The following is a 26,820-nucleotide window of genomic DNA, read 5'->3' as shown; positions in this document are numbered from 1 at the left end:
GTCCTTGATAATTGAAAATATGAATGATTTGAATCAACATTTTATGCCTTTTAAAATAACTTTCACAATCAATTTTTATAGATGCTAACGGCTTTCCATAATTGTTAAGTCCAACTTAGAGATAAGTTCAAGTAAGGACCTTTGTGAAACACCCCCCTGGAAGTATCCTAACCGTATATCTTTTTAAAATAAACAATTTTTTGTTCATTATTTGGTAAAAAAGGGTGACAGTGAAATTAAATTTCACGTCTGCGTCGCATTATTTGCCTTTGCTGAACGGTAAAGATAAAAAAAAATCTACCCTTTTACACGTAATCACAGATCACCTTAACATTATTTCAGCTAAATATAGTATTAAAAAAAAAATTAAAAAACTCGTATTGAATGCTAGTTAAACTATCTTAATAACAATGTTATTATAACAAATTGTATAGGGTTGTAAATCTTGTTCCATATTCAAAACTTACCCTGAAATAATTAAAAGACGTTAAAGCTATTTCCGAATCCATTCTGATAAGTGAAATCACTGAATAAGAAACGAACGAGTGAAATTTATTATTTGCACTTTGTAAATCAATTTCATATTTAAGAAATGGGTAACAAGGGAACATTTTGTCCAATTAATTTGGTTGTAAAAAATATCCACTTTAGTACCACTATACAATTTGATAAACTCCTCATAGAATCTTTTTTTTTCTCTCAGCGGGTACGACGGCTACTCAAGTTCCTTTAACTTCAGTTGTAATTTCGACAACCGTAAATGTGGTCTCTTTATAGCATCCGGTATGGAATAACCGAACAATCTAAGATCACGATAGAAGAAAGAGATAAGGGACTTGAAGACATCATTCGGGATGGTGCGGTAGTACTTCACCATGTTCTCATCACTGGAATTGTTTGTGATTGGCTTTGCAGGATCAGTATCTGGGTACTTGAGCAAGGAATCGTTCGTCGCCGATCTTAAAAATGTCTCTGCATCCTCTTGCACGGTTTCGTACTTTCTGATGAAGTCGTACTCGACCAGACATGGGTGACATAACTCGTATTGAACGGTCCAGTGGTCGTTTTCTGTTTTCTGCGCGATGACGAATCGAACAAACTCCAGGAACGAATATGGTTGAGTCTTATTCCTCCCTTTCAGATATTTAGGATCGGTTTTTGATAAACCACTGGGTAACAGAATGACAAAAGGGGCATTTCCTGCGATCCTGCGGATTCCTACCATCCATCTTTTGGCGATAGGCCGACAGCAGGCGTGAAAAAGGATTGCGAACAAACAGAAAGTTATTGTAGTCTTGGAGTTTCTGATTGGCCTCTGTCTGTTCCAGTTGGCCCGGTGTCTTGAAAGCAGAGTTGGATTCCTTGTGCATACTTTTCTGACGTTCCTTGATATCGACGATGCCGTAGGCCACGAGGAAGAGTTGCTTCCAGCTAGTGCAGCCTACCTTTGGCACATAGCAATACAGCAAGCGATACTTATTAATGACAAGGGTGTGCTGCAGTGAAGCGAGTGCCTTTTTGGTCAGCTTGCGGTCTCTCGATGGATGTATGTTGAATTCGGAGCAAGCCTTACGTAGGACAGTCTTGCGAACTTTCTGCCGATTTAGGACATCAACATGTAACTGTGCAATGAGAGTGAAAATTGAACAAAAGATTGAAATTAACACAGATGTATGCTTACAACAAGCTTAGGCCAAAACAAAAAAAATCATTTGGTTGTCCTCGACCGCCCGCTCGTCATTTTCGGGCCGCTCGTATTTTTTTTTTTTAATTCATTTAAAAAAAAAAAATTATTCAATTTTTTTTTTTTTTTTTTTAATATTTGTTATTCAATTGTTTGGGGGGGAGCAATCTTTAAGTCCAAACATACCATTTTATGCATTTGCAAGGATCAAAATGCGTCCCGTTGCCAGTTTGGTCTTTTCAGTACGCAATTAGGTATTTATTAAACTTGCTATTTTTATTTTTCTATGTCAAAATGCCGTTCATTCAAATCAGGTTTTGAGCATTCTTAAACTCATTTTAAAGCCCATCTGTACTAGTTTACAGGAGGGATTAGACCACCCTGCAAGGTCACTGGACAGGTGGTTATCTCATCAAATCAGCTCTCACTTCATATAAGATAAAGAGGATCATGGGGGACCAATGGTCACCGATTAGGCATTGTTTGCTACATAAAGGGCGCAAGTAGCTGTAGTACAATGGAGATTTAAAAGGTGCTGTATTTCAAAGCCCAAAATACTTTCTGTGTTGGTCTTGATATTCATTGTACATTAAACTAGTCTTTTACCATATTAAAGTGTTTTGTAGACTTTGTTTGTTTAAATGCTTGACAATCCCAATGATTTTTTTTTTATGGAAAAAAAATGGAAAAAAAAAAAAAAAAAAAAAAATCCGCCCGCCCGCCCCTACTCCAGAAAAGCAATCGAGGACAACCAAACAATTTTTTTTTGGGCCTTATTAAGCCCTATTTATCAGAATTCAGAATTCGTTGTTGACTCTTAATCCTTGTTTGAATTTAGTTACCCCGAAGCTTAGCGTTTCCTTAAAGTATTAGAGAAAGAAGACGATTCGTTGTACCGTTCTCGACTCGTCTAAATGAAGTTTTCCCCTCCCGCGCGAAGCGCGGAATTTTTGGCGTTTCATCAATATATAGATAAAGGAAGACGATTCGTCGTACCGTTGTTGACTCTTAATCCTTGTTTGAATTTAGTTTCCCCGAAAATTTTAAACCTCTGATTTCTTTAGCTGATATTATAGGAAAGTGAAGTCGTCACAGTTCGTAGGGAAAAAAACTTGTCGGCCGACCAACAATAAACATCTCACCGACTTCAAACTTCTGCATTGATATAGAACACGAGGATCGAGCAAGAATACCGACACAGCTGACCCGACACAGCAACATATTTACCCGTGTCTTTCTTGCTCCCTCGACGAGACGACTCCACCCAACAACCCTCTCTCTCTTTTACTAGGGTGATCACACTGCTTGTGCAAACAGTCTGCCCCGCGAACACACACACACACAACAGCAGTCAGTTGGTAGAAATAGCAATTTTTGTAAATGTATTTAAAAAAAAAAAAAAAAAAAAAAAAAAAAAAAAAAAAAAAAAATTATTTCACATATATTTCAAGCATACCTTTAACTACAATTTTGTGTAGTTTCATTGTTATAGGCATGCGGGAAATATGTTAATTATTTAATTAGAATATTGTCTTTTCAGCCATGTGTGACATGGCCCGCTGATCGCCCATTGACTCGCGCTGCTCATTCTGCGTGGTGAAAATGCACCTCAATGTATAAAACTCCCCTACAAAAATGCAATATCCTCATGTGTTTCACTCATTAAATCAATTTGTTATTTATACTCAAGGTAGCCACAACTGTACTGGGGTCACCAAAGTTTTTGCTACTCTGAAATTCAGTCCCTGTGGAATGTTATGGCCTGTTGAATGGTTTCTCGGAAAATCGTCATAAATCCTCAAATCTGACATATTTTAAATAGGCAAATATACTGTGATGTAGCTGAAAGTCTACAAATTCTTATCATATGATCGGTTTTTCTGAATAATGTGTGAAACATATGAGGAAATAGCTGTGACGGTGATCCAAGTAATTTCCATCGCCATATTTAATTGGCATTGCAAAAGTATTTGGAATTTAAGGTTAATATTTGGTGTAAATATGATCTATGAATATATGATTTAAAAAAATGCCCCCAAAATGAACAGTTTGACTTTCCTAATTTGCATAATGAGTGCGCGAATATATAATTAGCTGAAATGACCTAATTTGCATATTTGATGAATATTCTTGATTTTTTTTTTTCCTTCAAATGAAATATATTTCCATACCTGTCTGATATACATAGGTTTCACTGATGTATCATGTTCGGTTTTGATTTGATTACATATGCGCATATTAATTAGGCGGACTTAGTTATTTTCACAACTTTTTTATATCTGCAGATTCGCAAAAGTGGCAAAAATGACTTATTTTGTTGGCTTCTGTTTTCAAAACGGTAATAGATATATGAATTTTCTTTTTTAAAATTTTTTACCACAAAGATGATATTTTAGTGTCTGATAATTTAATTTATTATTTGTGTCCAAGAAAGTGATAAATTGAGTTGTCAACTTTGTCGAATCATGCCATTTTTGCCAATTTGACCATTTCTGGCAGGTTTTTCGGTAATTTTGCGATATCCAAAAAAATCACAACACATTGACCGATTTCAATTCTGTTTTTTGCTTTTTGAAGCTTTCATAAAGCTAGATCATTTGCAACCATCAAATAACATGTGTTTGTTGTAATTATTTTTGGTGTGATATACCTACTTTTACTCCCCCTCCTCCTCTTTCATCCCCCGTTTCTTTTCTTTCCTCTCCTCTCTTTTTTCTTCTTTTTTTCCTTTTTTCCCTTTTTTTCTTTCTCCCTTTCTTTCCTTTCTTTTCCTTTCTTTCCTTTCTTTTTCTTTCTTTCTTTTCTTTTCCTTTCTTTCCTTTCTTTTTCTTTCTTTCTTTTCTTTTCCTTTTCTTTTTTTCTTTTCCCGACGGCAGCGCAATTTTACCGACAATATCCTGACAGGTGGGGAGACGCCCCTGTGGATGAGGTAAAAAAATAAAGTCTATACACTCTGCAATGCTAGGCTATAAATGAAAAATGTTATGATTACAAAAGCAAAACATTTTGAATGTCAAAGTATTTTCCCTCAAAAACTCTTTCTCTCATATACCAACTAGCCCCCTTTACAATGTTATAGCCTAATGTAATACTAATATATGTATCGTGAAATGTCTATCAACAATAAGGAAAGACACATACAATATTCTACTGCCAGCATGGGCGGCAATCCCGTGGATTCATAACAAAAATGTATAAGAAATGCCAGCTTAAGGCTAGATCACTCTATTCCGGCTCTGAAATGCTTTAATTATTACAAATTTGAAGCTCTACTCGCTCACCCCCATGCTCCCACGCAGCATACTTTAACTTTAAAATCGAAGAAGACCTGCTAACTTTCGGATACAATATATTAGGCAAAGATTCCATTGTGTGTTTACAAAAGTTAGGGCAGGGGCGGCGATCCCCCGGAAAATTTGAAAAAGTGCACACAAAAAATGTATATAGCAAATACTGACTAAAGACTGCAACACACTTTTAGGCTCTGGAGGGCCCAAGAGTGCAGCATTTAGACTAATAAAAAATGCAAAAATCTTCTGCCCCTGCATTAGGCCTAAAAAAAAAGATGTTGTATTGCCTTTTGCGACCGACCCAAAAATCTTGAAATCTCCGGTTACCGGTTTTTAGAAAAAAAATGTATTACAGCATTTCAAAACTGAGAAATATCAGCACAAAGAGGGAGTAAAAAAAAAATATTAAAAAAAAAAATTTCCCGACCGACCGACCCATGTTTTGGCACCTAAAGGGCAATACAGCATCTCTTCTTTTAGGCCTTAGGGTCATTTTAATAAATATTGGGAAATTTGGGGATCGCCGACTCAAAGGAAAGCCTCTTCCTGCAAAAAAAATGTTTGAGCGGTCGTCCCCTGTTTTTGAATGATAGCTCATTCTTTAGATAATAGTGCTCTATTACAAAAGTTCCCATAACACTACAAAACGTGGAATTGTATACCTCGGTCGTGTCGACAATCTTGCACAATAAGATTTACCTGATGGCGTAATTTGAATGCGTAGTTTTTATGTAGTTCAATGCTATTTTCATCTTCTTGGGGGGGGGGGGGGGAGTCAGGAGATACAGCCCTTCCCCGATTCAATTCACCATCATCATTATCACCATCATCATCATTATCACCATCACCATCATCACCATTATCATCATCATTATCGCCATCATCATTATCATCATCATAATCATCATCATTATTATCAGAGAATAAAGATTTGTATATATAATTCAGCAAGTTTCAAACGTTAATGAATAAATAAATGATACACAATCATGAATTTTTTCCACACCAATTACACGCAAGTAAAGTTGCTTTTAATTTAGGAACTTTTTAATCAATACACACTTTAGATACATTATATTCACCAGTCAGTTAACAAAACCAGGACCATTACATGTCATGATCTCATTATCGAAACAATGTTGACAATTTTGTGAATTCTTAATCGTGAACCCGAATTTGAATGAAATGATCAAAGCAGACTAAGAAATGATGTTCAAATATATAGCTGGTACAGTAGAACACAGCATCCCTACAAATGAGCATTTTGTCCTATTTTGTCCTTTTTACATAAGGTTCTACTTTTACATTCTTGAACCTCCAGATCGTTTGAAAATGGAATATAAGGCACTCGTACATGGGGCACCAAATTAATATTCCTACTCTTTAATGCAATAGACCATTTTCGTAATGTAACCAAATTTATACATAGCTACCTCGATACGAATAACTATATATTAATAGTTAGAATGCAAATTGCATATAATTATTACATGTTGCTAGTTAGCATGCACAAGTCATGTTTGTCTTACCTAGCAAAACTAATTTGCATTCTGAATATTGAGTTATAATTGTATTCGTAACAGGTGAGTGAAATATTTCGTATCGAGGCGCTTCACAAAGTCAAAGGCATGTGCATAAACTTAGTTACATTACGAAAATGGCCTATAAAAATCAAAATTTCTCTGTGTTTTAATAATTCAATACTGATGTTTGCTATAACTATTACTCTATCTTGTATACATCAGAACTTATAATCAAAGGTCGAATGGAATTGAAATTCGAGCCTTTGTTTTTTACTGTTTTTCAGAACACAATGTTTAATAGCTCCTTCTTAGACACTGACTTTAAGCATTGACATAAAATCGACATATTCAAGGAGGAGAGAAGAAGGGGGCGGGGAATCAGCGATAGAGAACTGAGACTGAAATACAAAAGTTTGGCATAAAAGACAGAATAGCAAATAGAAGAGAGGATAATGAAAGGACTAAATATGAGGACGACAGGAGGAGCGGGGAATGAAAAAAGGACATTAAGACAACATGAAGAATGAGTTTGTTTTGATTTGATTATGTACAAAGTGAAGAAGTGAAATGTGATCCAGCAATATTGAATGTTGTATATACCTTAGTCGACTTCTGCACAAACAAAAGTTAAAATATGGTGCAAAATCCAATCACAAATTTGATTTATCTTACGGATAGTGCAGTTGGACAGGTATAGGTAAGTAAAATCGTGAGCAATGTATAAGTGATATATAGTGCACAGAGAATATTCCATAAGAAGAGAACAAATAGGCTAATATGGAAAAATGGAAATAAAAGAGATAAATGTAATCGGATTCAAATATGAGCAGAAAAAAAACAAAAACACAATCAGGGTGCAAGTGTGAGAAATTGGACTAGTCGGAGTGAACAGAGCTCAGTTTGGTGAAATGGTCAACCAAAAGAAAGAGATATACTCATCCGAAATATACCGAATACACTGCGAAATCCTGGTTCAATTAATAATTGTTCATTGTCGTTCGTGAAGGAAAATATTCTTACATTCTTATGAAACCCAGTATGATCTGATCAAAATGATGAATTAAAACGAAAATAACACTAAAGTCCCCTCCAACTAAAAGGAATGTTCAGCAATTTGTGTTCAGGTATATAGTCACTAGAAATAAATAAAGTTTTTGTATAATGATTTAGAACAGTCCACTCGTTATAGATTGTTCCTAGTTGCCTATGATACTACTTCAAGCTGATGTGACAGGCATTCTCGCCTTCAACCTGGCCGTCTCATTCCGGGTACTTGAAGTTTCGATTGTCGAGGATATATTTTTGATTCGGTGATCGGGCCCGACGCTGTTGAGACCACGACGGACTGCAAGTGCCTGACAATAGAAAACAAAATCAGAGGGATTTAACTGAATCATAACGATCAACGACTAGACGACCACACTATAAGGTACCATTTAGAAAAACTATTATGATCGGTGAGGAAAGTCGTACTCATATTAGTTTGACGTACATTATAGCATGATATTAAAAATGCAATGAAGTAATGTTCACATGTGGTTTAATATTTTACTGATTCTGCGTCAATGCAGGATTAGAACAAAATCACACTGATTCTAAAACCAGGGATCCACTCCAATGTAAGTGGGAATCATTAAGCGAAATTTGCAGATGTCTGCTACACTTAGCCGCCGAAGCCGTACAATGTACGACCCTGCCTCTTCAGTGCATACACCACGTCCATGGCTGTGACAGTCTTTCGCTTGGCGTGCTCGCAGTAGGTGACTGCATCACGGATGACATTCTCCAGGAAGATCACTGCCTCTGGCTGTGATCTGGCGCCAAGCGAAAGACTGTCACAGCCATGGACGTGGTGTATGCACTGAAGAGGCAGGGTCGTACATTGTACGGCTTCGGCGGCTATAGCAGACAAAATACTGTCACTATATGAAAACAGAGTGTGAACCTGATCATATTAAAAAACGTTTAAAAAATATTGAAAGTGAAGAAAAAAATGATCTAAAAATCGTTTTATAACGTGATGGTCGGTTTAAGCCTATAGTGTTGTCAGGTGTAGACAAAGCAAGACGGATCCAATACACATCACCATCTCTTGACCTTGGTGCTATTCAAAGCTAAAACACGTTTTTGTCTTTGTTTCATTATGATCGTTACAGGATGGTTTGTTTCTGTCTAATAGTTCAACAAATCGCTGTTACCACTAACTTTGGCACAATTAACTCACCTTAGGGAAAAAGAGAAGGCACAGTGTAGTGGTTGCACATAGGAGCATAAACGAAGCCACTAACCCATAGGCAACAGCAAGGTTGCCCACTTTGAAGATACTAAGTGGCACTGCTACTGCACAACAAATAGCGACGTTATAAATAGAAAGTCCCACGTGGTAACTATCATTCAAAGCAGGCACGTTGACATTCCTGTATCATGATGAAACACAAGTGAAAATGATGACAATATGTGTATAAACGATAACATCACACTTATTATTCATTATAGCACGTTACCTCACACGGTATCAACACACATACCATACCACACTATGCACATAACAACTAGTACAACGTTTAAAATATAAAAATCAAATCATATCAAACTAAATAACACCGCATCACACAACACCACCCCGAATCATATCACACAGTACCTACCACACATACCACACCACAGTCATTTCACACTGCATCATTCCATATCACAATCACACTACATACATCAAACCAAAGGTTATCACACGATTCCACACCACATCATCATACTAGACCACATCCAACCACACCACACCACACAGAACTACCATCAAATCACATCTTACGACACCCAAAACACAACATCAAATTCTTCTACACGATAAGCAAATAATCACACTCCCCCACACCACATCACACCACATCGCACTGGATAAATCAAACCAGCACTTACCAACTGCACCATTGACATCAGGGGGCCGTTTCTCGAAACCGTCATAAGTTTATAACTTCTTGACTATCGGGATAGTCAAGAAATTAAACTTATGACGGTTTCGAGAAACGGGGCCCAGGCCACACCAGACAAGACCAAACCATACTGTATTAATTACAACATACATAGAAGGCAAGCCGATTGGCAACAAATTGCAGACATAAAACCATCATACTACGTACATGACATCTTACGAAATCCCATTACAACACACCTCACCACACAACAACACTCGACACCACACTACAACACACCTCACAACACAACTACACACGACACCATGCACACTAAACTACATGATACCACACGGCAACACTCAATACTACACACAATCACGCGACACCACACTATACTTCACATTAAACAGCACCATATCCTATCGTTCCATACAATATTTATCCATCATAACAACAGCTAAAAAAATGACGCACCAAAAACTTTCCATAACATACCTTTACATCATCCCTGTATCAATCTAATAATGACCAATCAGTGACTGCAAACATCACAAATGTACCCTGAAACATCGAACAATAAATAACCTTGTCTGCCAAGCGAGGAGAGCACCGAAAATCATAACGAATAGTTTAATAACCATCAGCATTGTCAACCAGACCGTCTCGCGTGTTGACACACAGTTCTTGTGAAAATCCACAAACACCACATCATGTCGAATATCCTCTGCCGTCTGTCAAAGGCAGATAATTAAATGAAAAGTAATATTTCACATTTTAACTAAAAATATTTCATTTAACATTATGGAAGTAGCATTATTAAAAGGAAAAAAAAAAAAAAAAAAAGGAGCTCATGTCCCGCCCTACATATGCCTCAGTACTTCAAGGACCAGGATGTGAGTACTGTGGAGAACCAAACCACAATGCATTAAGCTGTCGACATGGTGCGCCTTTGCAATGCAGAAACTGTCTCGAGTATGGTCACAAGATAAAAAAACTGTTATATATGAACATTAGGCCAAGAAGAGAGCGCCATAGTACATCATGGCCACTCTGTAACTGCTCAAGAGGAGAATGAATATGATAACCGTGTTTCCAATATAACTGCTAATGATATATCTGATAATGTTCATCATACCACAAATCTAAAACATAGTAATGAATATTCCAAATGTAACTTTAAATTATCTAAACATAATGGTCTTAAAGTCGGGCATTTAAATGTTAGGAGTTTATTAGATAAAATAGATGAGATTCGATTATTACTTATAAAAATAAAATTTGATGTTTTATGTATTTCAGAGACATGGCTACATGATCAGATAAATGATAATGATGTTTTTATAGACAATTATGTAATAATTCGTAAGGATAGACCAAAGACTATGAACAAGAAAAGAGGTGGTGGTGTTTGTGTATATATCTTAAAATCTATTCCATACACATTGCGACATGATCTGATAAGTAATTCATTGGAAGGTATTTGGTTTGAAATGTTTTTTAATCATGAACAAGTATTGATGTCTTCTATTTATAGACCACCAAATGCTGATGTATCATATTTTAATAATCTATTGGATGTATTAGAAAAGGTGTCACAAGAAAATAAGGAACTTATAATATTAGGTGATCTTAATTATGATTACATCTTAGACCATAATTTATGTAATAATCCAATTAATTTGATTGAAAACTTATTTCTCATGACACAATTAGTGTTGAAGCCTACTAGGGTTACAAGCAATTCTTCAAAATGTTTAGATCATATTTTAACTACGATACCTGAAAGACATGCTGTCACCAATGTTGCAAAGATTTCATTAAGTGACCATTATCTCATCTATACATGCATAAATTTTTCAATGACCAAACATAATAATCACAAAGAGGTTACTTTTCGTGATTATCAACGATTTGATAGAGATGTTTTTTTACAGGACTTAGAAAGAAGCTTTGATACCAGTAATCTTGATTTTGAAGATGATACGTATAATATTGATGAAAAATGGTTTAAATGGAAATCAACTTTTACTAAGGTATGTGATAAACATGCACCTCTTAAAACTATGCGTATGAAACAAAGATATTGTCCCTGGATTTCAAAAGAATTAGTCCAATTGATTTATAAAAGAGATTTTTTAAAGAGGAAATCTGATATCGACCCAGCAATAAAAAAAGATTATAAATGCATAAGAAACCGTATTACTAGATTAAGACGTGATAATAAGAGGGATTATACCAAGGATGTTATTCGAGATTGTAAAAAAGATAGTAAAAAAATATGACGTGAGCTGAATAAGATCACGGGCAGGAAACGTAAAAATGATGTATTGCCTAATGAATTAAGTGCTGATAAATTGAACAATTTTTTTGCATCAGTTGGAAAAATGAATAAACCAAAAAATGACGATTTTAGCTGGAAACATCCAGAATGTATTTATAGTTTTGAATTTCAAAGACTAAAGGAAAGTGTTGTTTATGAATTGTTATGCAAATTAGGAAATGTAAGTAATTTTGACCTATTTAATGTAGATTCTAAATTGCTTTGTATTGGAGCATCAGTTCTATCTAAACCATTGGTTTTACTATATAATGCAAGTCTAAGAAATGGCTCAGTTCCGTCTGATTGGAAAATATCAAAAGTAACACCTATATATAAGGGTAAGGGAAAAAAAGATGATCCAACCAACTATAGACCAATATCTGTAACCTGCCATGTAATTAAAATTCTAGAGAAAGTCATCCAAAAACAATTATTGAATTATCTTCGCTTGAATGAATTGATTTCTATTGATCAATCAGCTTTTCTACCCAACCATTCAACCAATACATGTATTCATAGAACTATAGATGATTGGCTGGAATCTTTTAATGAAAAAGAATTAGTAGCTGCGTGCTTTTTAGATATTTCCAAATGTTTTGATTCAATTGACCATAAATTATTACTTAAGAAACTACAATGTTATGGTATAAAGGATGAACAGTTGAAATGGTTTAGTAGTTATTTGTTTGAAAGGAGACAAATGGTTTTCTGTCATGGTATACTCTCAAACTCAAAGACATTATCAAATGGAATACCCAAAGGGAGTGTCCTCGGACCAATCTTATTTCTACTTTTTATTAATGATATAGCTCAGTCTTTGAAGACATGTACCTGTAATATGTTTGCTGATGATGTTGTTATATATACTTCTCATAAAAATATTGATGAACTAACCATATTGTTACAAAATGATGTTCATTCAATACATAGATGGTATACTCAGAATAATTTAAAAGTTAATGCTGAAAAGACCAAAATTATGCTTTTAAGTACACGTAAAGCATATAACTTGAATATATACATGGATGGAACGAAAATGGAACAGGTTCATAATTTTAAATATTTAGGGGTGGAAATTGATGAACACCTTACTTGGGATATTCATGTTAAAAGACTTACCAGATTGATTTCTATGAAACTGTTCTCATTACGTAATATGTCCAAATTTTTAGATGTCAAATCCTTAAAGCTCATGTATAATACAATTATTTTACCATGTATTGACTATTCATGCACAGTCTGGGGAAATTGCTCAAGGCAAAATAAAGAGTTACTCTTAAGATTACAAAAGAGAGCAGCACGTATAATTACATCCAACTATGACTATGAAAATGTTAGAGGTGATGATTTAATAAAATTAATGAAATGGCAATCATTTGACGATAGGAGAAATTATTTTTTAGCTGTTTTAATGTATAAATCTGTACATGGTATTGCACCAACACATCTGTGTAATGCTATTGAAATGGTCTGCGATAGACATAACTTAAATACTAGAGCCGCTGACAAAACAAATGTAATATTACCAAAACCTAATCTAGAATGCTTTAAGAACAGTCTTATGTACTCAGGAGGAGTTATCTGGAACTCATTACCTATTAACTTACAGAATTCTACATCTATTTCTTCATTTAAATACCTTTATAAAAGATTGTACTTTCATTAATGTTGTAAATAACCAATATCCTCATGGATGTGTGTATATATATATCTTTTTACCCTACTGTAATAAATACAAGTTTGTTAGTTTTTTTTTTCTTTTTCGTACATTGTTTCAAATCATTCTTTTTGTGATCCTGGGTAAACCTTTGAATGTAAATATATGTATCCAGTTGCTGGTTATTTTATAAAATGTTATATTATTCAATATTCATTAATCTATTCATGTTTTGCATATTTCAATGATATTTGTATTTCATTGATATATTGTATTTCAATGTTTGTATTTTACCATGTATGTATATACAGGACCAATATGAAAAACAGCCTTGGTTGATATTGTCATCCTGTATAAATATTTTTAAATAAATAAATAAAATAAATAAATAAATTATCTAACTTATCTACATTACTGCGATGCTTATAGTTTGATTTTTGTCATTCTGATTTTGCTGATTCTGTCTTATTGAGGAACCTCATACAAATGTGCTATATTATGTGTCTATTAGTTTAAAACATGATTAATTTAAATGTGTTTGCGATGATGATGATGATGATGATGGATGGATGTATATATGAATTCAAGACATTTCTTTACATATTTTCATCACATGCAATACTATTTTTATCGATGGCGTTTTTTCTCTTTGATAGACAGAGTTAGAACATGAGTCCCTGATGGTCAGTCGGACAGGACAAGAGGCAAATGCACGATATTTTTAAGGGTATAGGGGTCGGGACATCCGGGAACATGATATCGGGAATTTCACTGGCTCTCCCATACTCGCGGGTGGAGAAGTTTGATGAAACATCTCAAATTATACTCTTTTTGTTCTTTTTCCTATCTTTTGTCTTATCAATAGGGAGTGTCCAATTCTGGATCCGTCTATGAATAGGACAATGCAGTTTAGGCCTTCTGTTTGCTTATTATTAGATTATGACAACCTCAATCATCTGTGACGTCGTGAGAACGTTTCGAATGTAGGTGGGGGGGGGGGGAGCTTTGGAATAAAAATCACCTGGGGTTTTCTTGTTGATTCCTCGATGATGTAATAGCTATCAATGATCTCTCTCAAGATGAGGATGATGAGGTCGATGATGAGGAATGCAGCTATGATGGCAAACAGCTGGATGTCCTTGATTACCTGTATGCATTGATCACATGTCATGATAATTCTTATCAGAAACAATACAAAACAAATCATAAAAGCTTGGCGGTAGACAAATTTGTCACAAACTAGTGGCACTTTTAGTTGATGTTATGGCAGACTTATTGATACGGCCCAGAATAATAATCATTTCAACCACGAAGAAAGGTCGTTTAGTATAGTTAATGCATGGACCTAGTAGGTCCATGGTTAATGTAAGAAGTATACATTTTAGTAGTTTGTGTTTATAATATATTTTTTTAAAGCATTGTTTTTTTGTCGTTTTATTTCATGTTCCATCCAGAAGGAATCTCAAAAAGAAGAACTACATTATTAAATGAAAATAAATTAGCTCATTCGATAATAAAAATGTATGATTACATGAACCTCAAAGTGCCCTCGAATATGTTATCAAATTGTAGGCAAAGATATGCTTTATCATCACGATCTTTGTTACATATGGAACACACACTGACTCGTCGACAATGATACCTTTCGCTGTGTCTTCTTGTAGATGACGATTGTATAAACTCTCCACATTTTGGTAAACATTCCGCCGAAGGCGAGTGTGAAAGCGATCGTAATTGTCCATAGGCGAGCCTTGGAGTCAAATATAAATGAAGGACAAAGGTAATTCAAAAAGAAAATTGCATGCCGATTCGATCCGTCAAAAAGGAGATAATAGAGAGCTCCTATTTTTATTATTATCTGAATTGCCATTAGATACAGAATGAAGATGTTTAATTGCAATATTGCATGCTTGTCCCTAATTGACTGCTCACGAACGATACCATGACCTGGATTTATCATCTTCATGTTTAAATAAAAAGCCCAAGCGCCCTGCTCATTTCGTTTTACTTTGATGAGTGAAAGGGGAAAAACAAATTGCTTCACAAATGTCTCTACTCAAAGCTATTCTTCGGTGTTCTTGTACATCTCTTCCAAAACGAATTTCAGAAAAGTCAAGGGAAAAAATTCAGAATATCAAGAAAATTGTGCAGTTAAACAAAAATCAAGACTTTTGATTTTGTTTGTTTTGGGTGACACTGACAACACATGCATTAATGTATATTTACCGTGCAGATGTACTTTCTGGTTACGTCACTCATTCTGTCATAATCAAGACCAAACAGTACAGCTGACAAGTAGGCGATGATGATTCCAATCACGATTAAATTGTTCATTCTAGGACTCGACATCTTAATCACTCTAAGTAAAATGAAGTATCAAAAGAGTTTGGAAATTAAAGGTTATTTTTATGATAGGAACAGCTCCGCCATTTGCACGATTCGATACATGCACTTATATTACCCTGTCATCACAATGACTGTAATGACCATTGTTAGTTTAAACATAGGCGAACAATAAATAGAGCACATATGCGCAGAAAGCTATATCCTGAGGACAATTTCATTATCACAAGTACAATAACATGTGTAATTTGCTATTTTCATATGTTACTATTTCTCAGATCATTCAAAATTTGTTTAAGTAATAATTATGTGAGCAAATTTTCAGATACCTGTTTTGAAATCTGTCGCCATTATTTCATTCTTAAAACCAATGGGAAAACATCTCCTTTACGCACCAAAGTGCGCCGATTTTCTTGATTTGATGATGATGATAAATGTGATCTTATAAGTAACAGTATAATATAAAAATGGTCATCTCATCACTAAATAGGGACTTTTCTACATGGTTTAAAGTAAATAAATTATCTTTGACTATTACTAAAACAAACGATGTCATATTTAGGCCAAGGAAAGGAAAAGTGCCCAATAATTTATACAATTCATAATTTATTTCCTGTTATCATTGATAATCGTGTTACATCCAATTTGAAAAATGTGATATTCCTCGGTGTTACAATCAGTCTTTGGATTGGAATGTGCATATTTGAGTAATTTTATTTTTATAATTATATTTTGGGGAAATACTTATAAATCACATCTGAAAATAATACATTTTACAGAAAAAGTTCTTAGAAATAAAATAAATTCACGAAGGCAAAGTGCAAGTATACCACGCTTTAAACAGATGCAATTTTTGCCTAAATATGATTTCATTACATTCAATACTCTAATTCTATCCATCCGTATGTATTATTATGCATATATTTCGCTTTGTTTGTTTCATTTTGTTGTTTTTTAAACCGAAATTAAATACTACTACTACTTCTACTACTAATACTACTACTACTACTACTATACTACTACTACTACTACTACTACTATACTATACTACTACTACTTCTACTTTACTTCTACTACTACTACTATACTACTACTACTTTTACTATACTACTACTACTACTACTACTACTACTACTACTACTACTAGGCCTACTACTACTACTACTACCAATACTACTACTATACTACTACTACTACCGTGTCCTTACTGGGGTTTAAAATGCCCTGCTTTTCTGTATGTGTGTATGTTTATGCCATGTGGATTAATAGGAGAGAGACATCGTCCAGGGATAGAAACCTATAACGCCAGAGTATCAAAGCATTCCTACCTGATATTTCTGTAGGCTACGTTGAAAATGAGAAAGGAGATAGCAAGGAGGACACCAGCGGTAGCGAGGATACCAATGATCATCACTTCTAGAGTAGGTACTCCCTGGTAAACACGGATGATACGTGTCTTATCATGATCAGAAGGTGGCTCTCCATCTAGCAGTTGTGAAAAGCACAATTCTACAACTGATTAATACAATACGCGAAAGCAATTCTAGCGTCAGGATTAATGTGCTTCTAATAGTAAATATACTAAATCAGCCGAGCCATGCTTGAACACTAATAAACCACGGGGGCGGGGGGGGGGGGGGGGGTTGTCGTTTTATGTTTGAACAGGCCTTAAGACCGCGTGTCACCCTCGCAAAAAATAATGTTTCCTCAGTAAAGAAACGGTGAAAATGGGATTAACACTATGTGAATGTTTTTTTCCGCAATTTTTCCGTACCGAAGCTCAGCCAATGTTTAAATTTAATCTTTATATTTATTATTATTATTTTCATTATCATCAATACCTTTATTATCAATATCTTTATTAACATTCATTTTTATTATTATCATTATTATTATTATTATTATTATTATTATTATTATTATTATTATTATTATTATTATTATTATTATTATTATTATAATTATCATTATTATTAGTAGTTTCTTAAATGATTATCAATACAAATGTCAGGCCATAGTCATTCAACACAATTACATTGCAAGTCAAACTAAATCAGAAATAAATCATAGTGCAGCGTAATGATGTCCAATTATAAATAAAGCTTCCAGTAATTGTCAAAGTCACTAGTTTTTCATTGTTTTTCTATTATCACACACTGTTCCACACTTGCTCTTGTAAATCGTGGAGGCACGATATGAAAGGCAGCTTCAGTTTTAATGAGGAGGCAATATAGTGTTTGGAGAGAATATTCGATCATGTTTTCAAGGTTACTAGTTTGCAAGGTTCGTATATCAAAGGATTATTCAACACGAAACATTATAATAATTTTAAGCAACATCATGAATAACAACCGCGATATGAACGGCAGTTTCAGTTTTAATGAGGAGGCAATATAGTGTTTGGAGAGAATATTCGATCATGTTTTCAAGGTTACTAGGTTGCAAGGTTAGTATATCAAAGGATTATTCAACACGAAACATTATAATAATTCTAAGCAACACCATAAATAAAAAGCACGATATGAACGGCAGTATCATTTTTAATGAGGAGGCAATTAGTTTGGAGAGAATATTTGATTATGTTTCAAGGTTCCAAGATTGCAAGGTTCGTAAATTCAAAGGATTATTCAACACGAAACATTATAATAATTCTAAGCAACACCATAAATAAAAAGCACGATATGAACGGCAGTTTCATTTTTAATGAGGAGGCAATTAGTTTGGAGAGAATATTTGATTATGTTTCAAGGTTCCAAGATTGCAAGGTTCGTAAATTCAAAGGATTATTCAACACGAAACATTATAATAATTCTAAGCTACACCATAAATAACAAGCCGGATTATGCATTACATGTGGCATGGTGGCTGTATAGTTACATATCAATCAATAATATAGATAAAACGTTGGAAAACCCACTACAAAGATGAACAATCTCATTGCAGTGCATTATGCTGTTGAATCGATCAAATATGTCTTGAAATATTTTTAATTTTACGAGTTTTTAACATTCAACTATAATTGTGGAACAAAATTCAAGAGATTACCATATAAGTTAAGTCAAACACTGAAAGAAATCCTAGTGAATAAAGAAACTCTCCACATTGAGACAAAATTTGGTTTCGTTTTGCTTCACATATATCAGATAATATTGGTATAACGAGGGAAGTCATATTCATTACAGCAGTTCATATCATTATTGGGCACATGATTATATAAAACTTTGTCTTTTCTTTTCAAGAACTATGCATAATGCCTGCTATCAAACATGAATGTGTTTCTATACTTATGATAACAAAGATGAATAGTTGATGAAATTGACGTGAATTGCAATCAAGGGAAAAGTACTTTCCTGGCTTTTTATAGCTTACCATTATTTCTCCAGATGTTCGCTAGTGGAAACAACCAATGAATGGATTTATCTCTCTGCACAGTTCCGATCACTCTCTCAAAACCATCTGAAATGTGATTTATAATGAACACATAACACGGCATAAGTACATCATTTTAGAAAGTACCCACAACTAATTGTCATTTTTCTAATTGAACAGGTATGCATATATACCCACAATTCCCTTCAGCTGTTAATTCATTTGTTTTTTGTCGTGTTGTCTATAAGATGTAACCATTTATCTGCCATATATTCGTTTTGTTGTTCTCTGCTTTTTGTTACTTCAATTTAGATTATTTATGCATTGGATTTCAAACACATTAACTTTGTTATTTCGTAATTAAAGGTGAAAAGTACCACACTATTTCTTCACAATCATAGAGGTATTTAATTTCCATAATGAGACATAATTTTGCTTGGTCCACATTCAGGAGGAATATCTTTAATATCAAGTATAGAGTGAATTTAACGCTACCCTCTAATGGGGAAAAGATTAACTTCTAATCAGCTGATAATAACAAGTATATTCAGATAAGGGCACGATATAATGAAATATATTATCAGCATTCAGATAGAATGAAAAGAAGAATAAATGAACAACTATCATAATCAAACTGATGTACGCTGTAAGAGCAGGCACGTAGCCAGAGTTCGATGTTTGGGGGGGGGGGGGGGGGCACATACATGTAATCGATCGAGGTAAAAAAAAAGGGGTCTAAAAAAGATCAACCGATCTTGGAAATTTAGGGGGGGGGGCACGTGCCCCCCGTGCCCCCGCCTGTGTAAGAGTACTGTAAGCTTATAACTACGTTTTCTAAAAGAGAGTGACATTACTCGTATTTTAATATATGCCATCAAAAACACCTAACAATATCATTTTTATCATGACTATACGCTGTTATATGCGATGCATGTCCAGTATGACTATACTTTATATTAAAATGTTATCAAGATATGATTATCTTTGCATTATTCTAAGGCTGTTTACGAAAACTTTAAGAATTATGTAAATTTCAAATACTCAATCGAAACACAAACCTCTATTCTGCTCCACGAGAAAAACACCAATCCTATCACCAACAGGTGAAAAACTTACTGGGCCCTATGTAATAAGGAAAAAAGATATTGGGTAAATCGCTTGACGTACAAAATCCGAAATGGTTTCACACAGGGATGTCGACATACCCATTCCCTCACACATAATCAAACGCACGCGCACCACGTACGCGCACCACACACCCGCTCTCACACCCACTCCCACACCCACTCCCACACGCATGAACAACCACGCAAATACCATACACAATAGATGGATCCAAGCAGGCGGGAACAACCGCACCATCCCCCTCCTTCCCCATCGATTTACGCCTTTTCTAGCATAAATATGTATGCAGTTCTTATGCCAGTCGCTCCCTCCTCTCTCTCTCTCTCTCTCTCTCTTCTCTGATATGCACGATAAAGATAGCTAGCATAGACATACGTAGCAGAAATTTTGAAGAATACCCCTATGAAATCGACATATTGAGTCCGACATTTCGAACCACCGTTTGCTTTGGAATATTTTTTAGCGAGTATTATTCTTAATTTGACAACCATCTTAAACAGTCTGATTTGTTATTTTTCGTTTTATCCGTATGAATTCGTGTAATCATTTGTGTTTTCATGTATATATGTATATGAAAAGTGTTCAACACAAGTCTAATTCAAATATTATACAAAAGGACCAGTGAAATAAGTTTTTAAAACATCAAGAAAAATGGATCTCACCGACACGCCATCAAACTCAACGTGTTCAATGTTGGCCTTGAAGATATCTGCCATTTCCTGATCTCCGTATGAATACTGTTCAAGTGTGCGGGGTGCTATGTCGGGGATTGAGGCATTAAGTCCTAATGCGATTGCCCAAACTGCATCATGAGCGTTTGCCGCCACATCCTGACCGTTGAGATCAATCACGTGACCTAAGATGGCTGCCATGTCATTTCGGAACTCCTGAGGCGTCTGGAATTGTCATAAAATAAGAATAGTGGTATTGAACTCTTGCAGTAAGTCAAACAAATTGGTTTAATGGTTGCGTATGATTAATCGAAAAGTGACGATAATTACAGTTGTAATATTTTACACAAGTTCCATTGAACTGCCCTCTCTGAATGCCATTATTATTATCATCATTAAAGATAAACTTGAGTTCTGGTAAAAAAAAAAGAAAATGAATTCTCACAGAATCAAACGAAACTTACACTGAATGTTCAAGATTACAAATAAATGTCATTTGCCAAACAATTTTGGTAGAAATGTACACTGGCTGGGTAATGAGCTCAGAAAGATAAGGAAATCAAGGTAAGTAGCCCCGACATTTTGTGTGTAGACCCATATACATCTTTCTGTGTACAGTGCTTGTTACTTTACCAAGACTGGGCCAAATTTATTATGATTTTGATGACTCCAGAACCTTGCAGTATACACACCAATACTTACATGCTACATGATGAACTTTTTCTGATCCATTCCACACCTTTTCTTTCACAATGCAATCGCATGACCAGAACTCAACTTTATCTTTAAGTTGTTGCTAATATGAGACTATAATGTGAAATTAAATAATTAGCATAATTTATCATTTATAACTTTCTCATTCCTAACTTTTCTCAAATTTCTAACAATTTTCACAGATTTTTCCCGCAACTCCTAAGACCAACTTTAAGAAGGGTAACGTTCCTTTAATTCATCAGGATAGAGACTTACACGTCCTGTTATGGTAACTTTTCCTTCTCTCCCATTCATACTCCATGTAGCTGTAAGGTACCCCTCACTGGCCACTAAGATCTGCTGTGGGGTGCAGTCTATTACCCCAGGGTCCACACGGTGCTGCCAGTCAGGGGTGTAATACCCCACCAAGAACCAAACGTAGGAGGCGCCAAAAAGGTTGTGCTTGTATGCCTTCATTGTGGGTAAAAAGAATTCAAATTAGTATTAGAATAACATGTATGTACTGATTTAGCCTCGTTGAATTACTTTTGTAATACTTTACCAAAATAAAAGCGATGTGAATGCCACACAGATTATTACATTTTCCTACGAGTGCCTGCTTAAAAACCACTAGGCTAGAATAGTTAATCTTCATTTGGTTTTCAGCCGGCGGAGTGGAAGTTGTGTCTTGTAACTATGTTTTAACGGTAGGACCCCTTCCACCTGACAGAAATAACTCTGTGGTGTTTACTCACACCACAATGGTATTCGTTATTTTTCAATAATTACAAAAAACGGATGTAATTTCCTTAAAGAAATTAGAAAGAGGAATGCTTGTGACAAGAAAGTGGCAGTTTCCAGCCAGGGGGGGGGGGGGGGGTGACATTGTGTGAGAAAAACAAGGAAGGATACTGTAACGTTTCTGGTCTGTGTGTGCACTATATGCAGAAGAAAAGCCATGCCCTAGCAGTAAACAAGAGAGTTTTTTTCTCAATATTTAAAACATAGACATTTCACGAAGAAAGTGTTAATGACTCGTCACCTATCACTTTATCTGATTTCCCTAATAAAACAATAAACATGACATATTTGTTAAAAAAAATTGACGGGCATCTAATATTATCAAAGAGATGGGTTTTGGCAAATTGTGAAAAGTGAGATTTTCAAGGGAGAAAAATCTACCACAGAAAACACACAAACTGACGCACACGAAACCCCCACACGATATATGTACACGTTCCACTTGTCAGACTTGGCCCAAACAATGCACCTCAAATACGCGAGTCCATACGGTACACTGGACACTTATCTCGGAATCTATCTCATTGGGAAAAAATTAAAAACGGAGAATACAATACGCAAGAAAATTCAAATGGAATGGAGTAGTTCTTCAAGGCTATTTTGTTGATCGGGAGAATTTAGCATTCCACTGATGTATAAAGCTTTTTGATAGGGGAATTACAGCCACTAGTGAAAGAATTGACCCTATGTGTCACTATCTAAAGAATAAGGCTGGGTAATTAAGCGGAATATTTTCACCTTAAAAAATCAAGCGTTTAGATGTCAGATGTCAATTCAGTTGTGAATTTTCTTCAGGCATGAATACTCCTATTGATATACTTTCATCACTATACAAACCGTCGCATGCGTTTGGACGATTAAAAACCCACATCATCAAGTTTAAATGGTTTCATCAATAAATAAATTACAGTAGTTTAAAAAAAAAAAATCAAAAGTTTTGAGGGAGAGAGGGAGAGAGAGGGGAAGAGAATTGTAGAATCGGAAAGAGATAGAGGGGAGAAAATGTTGACTTAAAGAGAAGGTTGAGTTCTGGGGAGAGGTGAAAATAATTTGTGAGCGTCTTCATTGTTATTATATGCAAGTGTGGAAGAACATCAGAGAAAAAAAGTTCCCTGAAAAGCATGGCTCTTCAAATGCCTTCCTATTCTAAATATGACATGTAACAGCTTAAAAATGAGGCCCACATTTTTACACCACATGTTTGTGTAGTCCCATATACATCTTTCTGTGTACAGTGCATGTTACTTTACCAAGACTGGGCCACCTTCTTATGATTTTGATGACTCCAGAACCTTGCAGTACGCACCAATACTTATGCTACATGATCAACTTTTTCTGATCGATTCCACGACGTTTCTTTCACAATGCAATCGCCTGACCAGAACTCAACTTTATCTTTAAGAGGGAAGAGAAAGAAGGCCGGGGAGAAGAAAAAGATTGAGGGAGAGTGAGAAAGAAAGAGGTTCGTGTTTGTGTGTGCGTGTGTCTGAGAGAGACTGAGATGAGAGAGAGAGAGAGAGAGAGAGAGAGAGAGAGGGGGGGGGGGGGGGGGGGGGAGGTGTCGTGTGCAGGCGCGCAGGAACCAGTTTGGGATGGGGGGGGGGGGATTCCAGGGGGCTCGCCTTCCAGGGGCAGTGGCGTAATGAGCAAAAACGTTTAGAAGGGGGGGGGGGGGCAGAAGAAAAATCTGCGTCACCACTACTCTTACACGTCACATGCAGGCCCCGCGGAACGTTTTTTAAAGTGGAGTATTAACGATCAGGAAGAGCGTAAATTGGCGTGGGTTCCAGGGAATGAGCCCCGGCAGAGGGTCATGGGGTTAAGCCCCTGGAAGCTCAGGGGTTTTTAGGCATTAAATTACGATCAGATAAGCACATGTAGATACCTTATTTGTGACACTGGCAGGTCACTAATTGGGGGAGAGTCCAGGGGACAGAGCCCCCGGAAGCTCAGGGGTTTTAGGTATTTAATTACGGTTAGATTAGCTTTAAGGCCATTGGTGTAGTCCAGGGGGCAGAACCCCCTGAAGCTCAGAGGTTTTAGATATTTAACTACGGTCAGATGACCATCCAGGGGCCGGCCTTAGGGCCCTTGGTGGGGTCCAGGGGGCAGAGCCTCTGGAAGCTCGGGTTTTTTAGGTATTTAATTACTGTCAGATGAGCATTCAGTGGACCGCCTTAGGGCCCTTAGTGGGGTCCGGGGTGGAGCCCCCGTAAGCACTGGGGTTTTAGGCATTGAATTACGGTCAGATGAGCATATTTTGATACCTCATTTGTGACATTGGCAGGTCACTTATATCCTCTCTCTCTCTCTCTCTCTCTCTCTTTCTTTCCTTTTATCTGTAACATACTTTTTTTCAAAAAGCGAGGGGTGCTCGAAACCCCTAGCCCAGCCGTTCTGCAGGCCCTGACATGAAGGCTTCTAAATAAGCATATATTTCGCCCGACTGTGAATTTTGGAATTTTTAATTTTCCAACAAACGTTTTAAAAAGGTATGACTTACACACAAATTGAGAAAAAATACCGGAAAATCATGTCATTTCAGCAACATTTGTAAATCACTGGTATCGAATAAGAAATGACCCCCCCCAGCAGTACGCCAGCGTTCAGGGGCTCATGTCTTCTCACCCCTACAACAAAAAACACACACGCTTTCCCATCCTCTCACACTATTTCCACGATATGCGCGTATCGCTAATATAAAAACCTCCATTAATAAATACAGGTGGCATGCGGAATGTTTATGAAATTTAATTCTTGTTAACTTTCCTTTTCTTTGAATGGAACTTTATATGTGATTTAATTCAGGTTTGTATTATTGTTATGTTCTTTTGGGTTAAAAATACAAACCATCTTTACTCCTTTACTGCTTTTTTTTTTTTTGGGGGGGGGGGGGGGCGTTTTTTTTTTTTTTTGGGGGGGGGGGCAAAAATGCGTTTTGCTCTCCCCCCCCCCCCACTTTTTCCCTGCCACCCCACTTCCGGCGCCTATTGTATGCGTGTGATTGTGTATGTGTGTGTTTGCGTGTGTGAGAGAGAGACAAACGGGAGTGGGGGCAATCCAGTTTCATCGGGTTAATTAAATGGCCATGTCACGTTCAATATGTACGTTATAATGAACCTTGAATTGCTGCATCTACCCAGTACTTATCTATGGTAGTGAAACGTGGACTTTAGCCTCTGATACTAAAAAACGTTTGGAAAGTTGCGAAATGTGATTTTTAAAAAGAATGATGAAAATCCCCTGTTACTGACAAAGTTAGTAATGAGGAAGTTCTTACACGAGCTGGAGTGCAAAGGAAAATGATCCGTGAGATGTTGATCAGGCAGTTGAAGTTCATGGGTCACATTACACGTAAAGAAGGCCTAGAGAATCTTGCTTTGACAGGGAAAATTGTGGGAAGGAGGGGTAGGGGAAGAAGAAGGATACTTTGGATGGACAGTCTGCAGAAATTGTAAAAGAGAGAGGATTGAAAGAACTGGGAGTGGTGCTAATAGAAATAGGCTAGGAGCCGAGGGTTGTGGAACAGCATGATCGCCAAAGTCAATCGATATGGCACTTAAAGAGAGAGATAGAGAGAGAGAGAGAGAGAGATAATAAAACTGCAATTTTGTTACTTGCATGATTGTCGGTCTAATCCAATATGAAGACCTTTTGACAAGTAGAATTCGCCTGACATTTTCCTACCAATTAATCTAACCAGGTATTCACATCAGCCTACAGCAACATTCTTCATTCTCCCTACGAATATCTGCAACCATGGTAACAATAGAAAATTAGATACTGTGAAGATTGACTGTACAGTAACTGAAAGATGAAATATAGCCATTTAATTTTTTTCTTCAATATGTCATAAGTACATTCACTGTGATCAAAAACGATAAAAGTACAGAAAAGGAATTAATTATACCCACTTCACATACACTGTCGCTCATATAAATAGAATATTTTTTGTTTACCCCCAATTTATGGAATTATTTTGACAATGATTTATTCCTAATAGATCTTGAGCCATAATACATGGCCATACAGAGGATTCTATTTAGTTTTGGGACCGGGGGAAATTCAATAAATTATTGATAATTTATTGCATTTTCTTTGTTTTTTTGGATTTGTGGGAACTGCCCCCTACCCTAGCCCCCGGTGCGTACAGTCATGGTTCAGTGGCAAAGCAATGGCCTCGTAACTGTGAGGCTCCAGGATCAAAACCGTGTCGATGTGCCATATTAGTGCCCTTTTGTGGGGCATTAATCCTCATTACTGTCATTTATGACTTAATGGCGTAGTTGATAAGCATAGTAGCATACACATGCTTCAGCAGTCACGCAAAACAAACACTTGCAAATTATTATTCAATACAATATGAGAATGAATAATATTTTCTAGATCTGTTAGGAATAAATCATTGTCAAAATAATTCCATAAATTG

General features: G+C 35.9%; 2 protein-coding genes across 2 annotated transcripts in view; both read right to left on the bottom strand.

Moving 5' to 3' along the window:
• Positions 1-715: 715 nt before the first annotated feature.
• Positions 716-4,971, bottom strand: LOC105446104 (carbohydrate sulfotransferase 14-like). The gene is made up of 3 exons (XM_030975524.1): positions 4,966-4,971; positions 1,279-1,622; positions 716-1,169 (listed from the first exon to the last, which is right to left on the bottom strand). Exons 1-3 carry the CDS (start codon positions 4,969-4,971, stop codon positions 716-718), a joined length of 804 nt encoding a protein of 267 aa, XP_030831384.1.
• Positions 4,972-6,643: 1,672 nt separating this feature from the next.
• Positions 6,644-26,820, bottom strand: part of LOC105446098 (gamma-aminobutyric acid type B receptor subunit 2-like) — a 44,398-nt gene continuing 24,221 nt past the window's right edge. The window contains exons 6-16 of the mRNA XM_011682476.2: positions 21,867-22,061; positions 20,889-21,122; positions 20,160-20,223; positions 19,102-19,188; positions 17,061-17,217; positions 15,616-15,748; positions 15,032-15,139; positions 14,411-14,536; positions 9,998-10,143; positions 8,722-8,914; positions 6,644-7,852 (exon numbers count right to left, since the gene is read on the bottom strand). Coding sequence (XP_011680778.1) covers positions 7,715-7,852; positions 8,722-8,914; positions 9,998-10,143; positions 14,411-14,536; positions 15,032-15,139; positions 15,616-15,748; positions 17,061-17,217; positions 19,102-19,188; positions 20,160-20,223; positions 20,889-21,122; positions 21,867-22,061 — 1,581 coding nt within the window. The 3' untranslated portion in view covers positions 6,644-7,714. The remainder of the gene's footprint in view (positions 7,853-8,721; positions 8,915-9,997; positions 10,144-14,410; positions 14,537-15,031; positions 15,140-15,615; positions 15,749-17,060; positions 17,218-19,101; positions 19,189-20,159; positions 20,224-20,888; positions 21,123-21,866; positions 22,062-26,820) is intronic.

Source organism: Strongylocentrotus purpuratus, unplaced genomic scaffold (genome assembly GCF_000002235.5).
Source record: "Strongylocentrotus purpuratus isolate Spur 01 unplaced genomic scaffold, Spur_5.0 spur5_scaffold_8, whole genome shotgun sequence".
NCBI lineage: Eukaryota > Metazoa > Echinodermata > Echinoidea > Camarodonta > Strongylocentrotidae > Strongylocentrotus > Strongylocentrotus purpuratus.
This window is presented reverse-complemented; position numbering and strand designations above follow the sequence as displayed.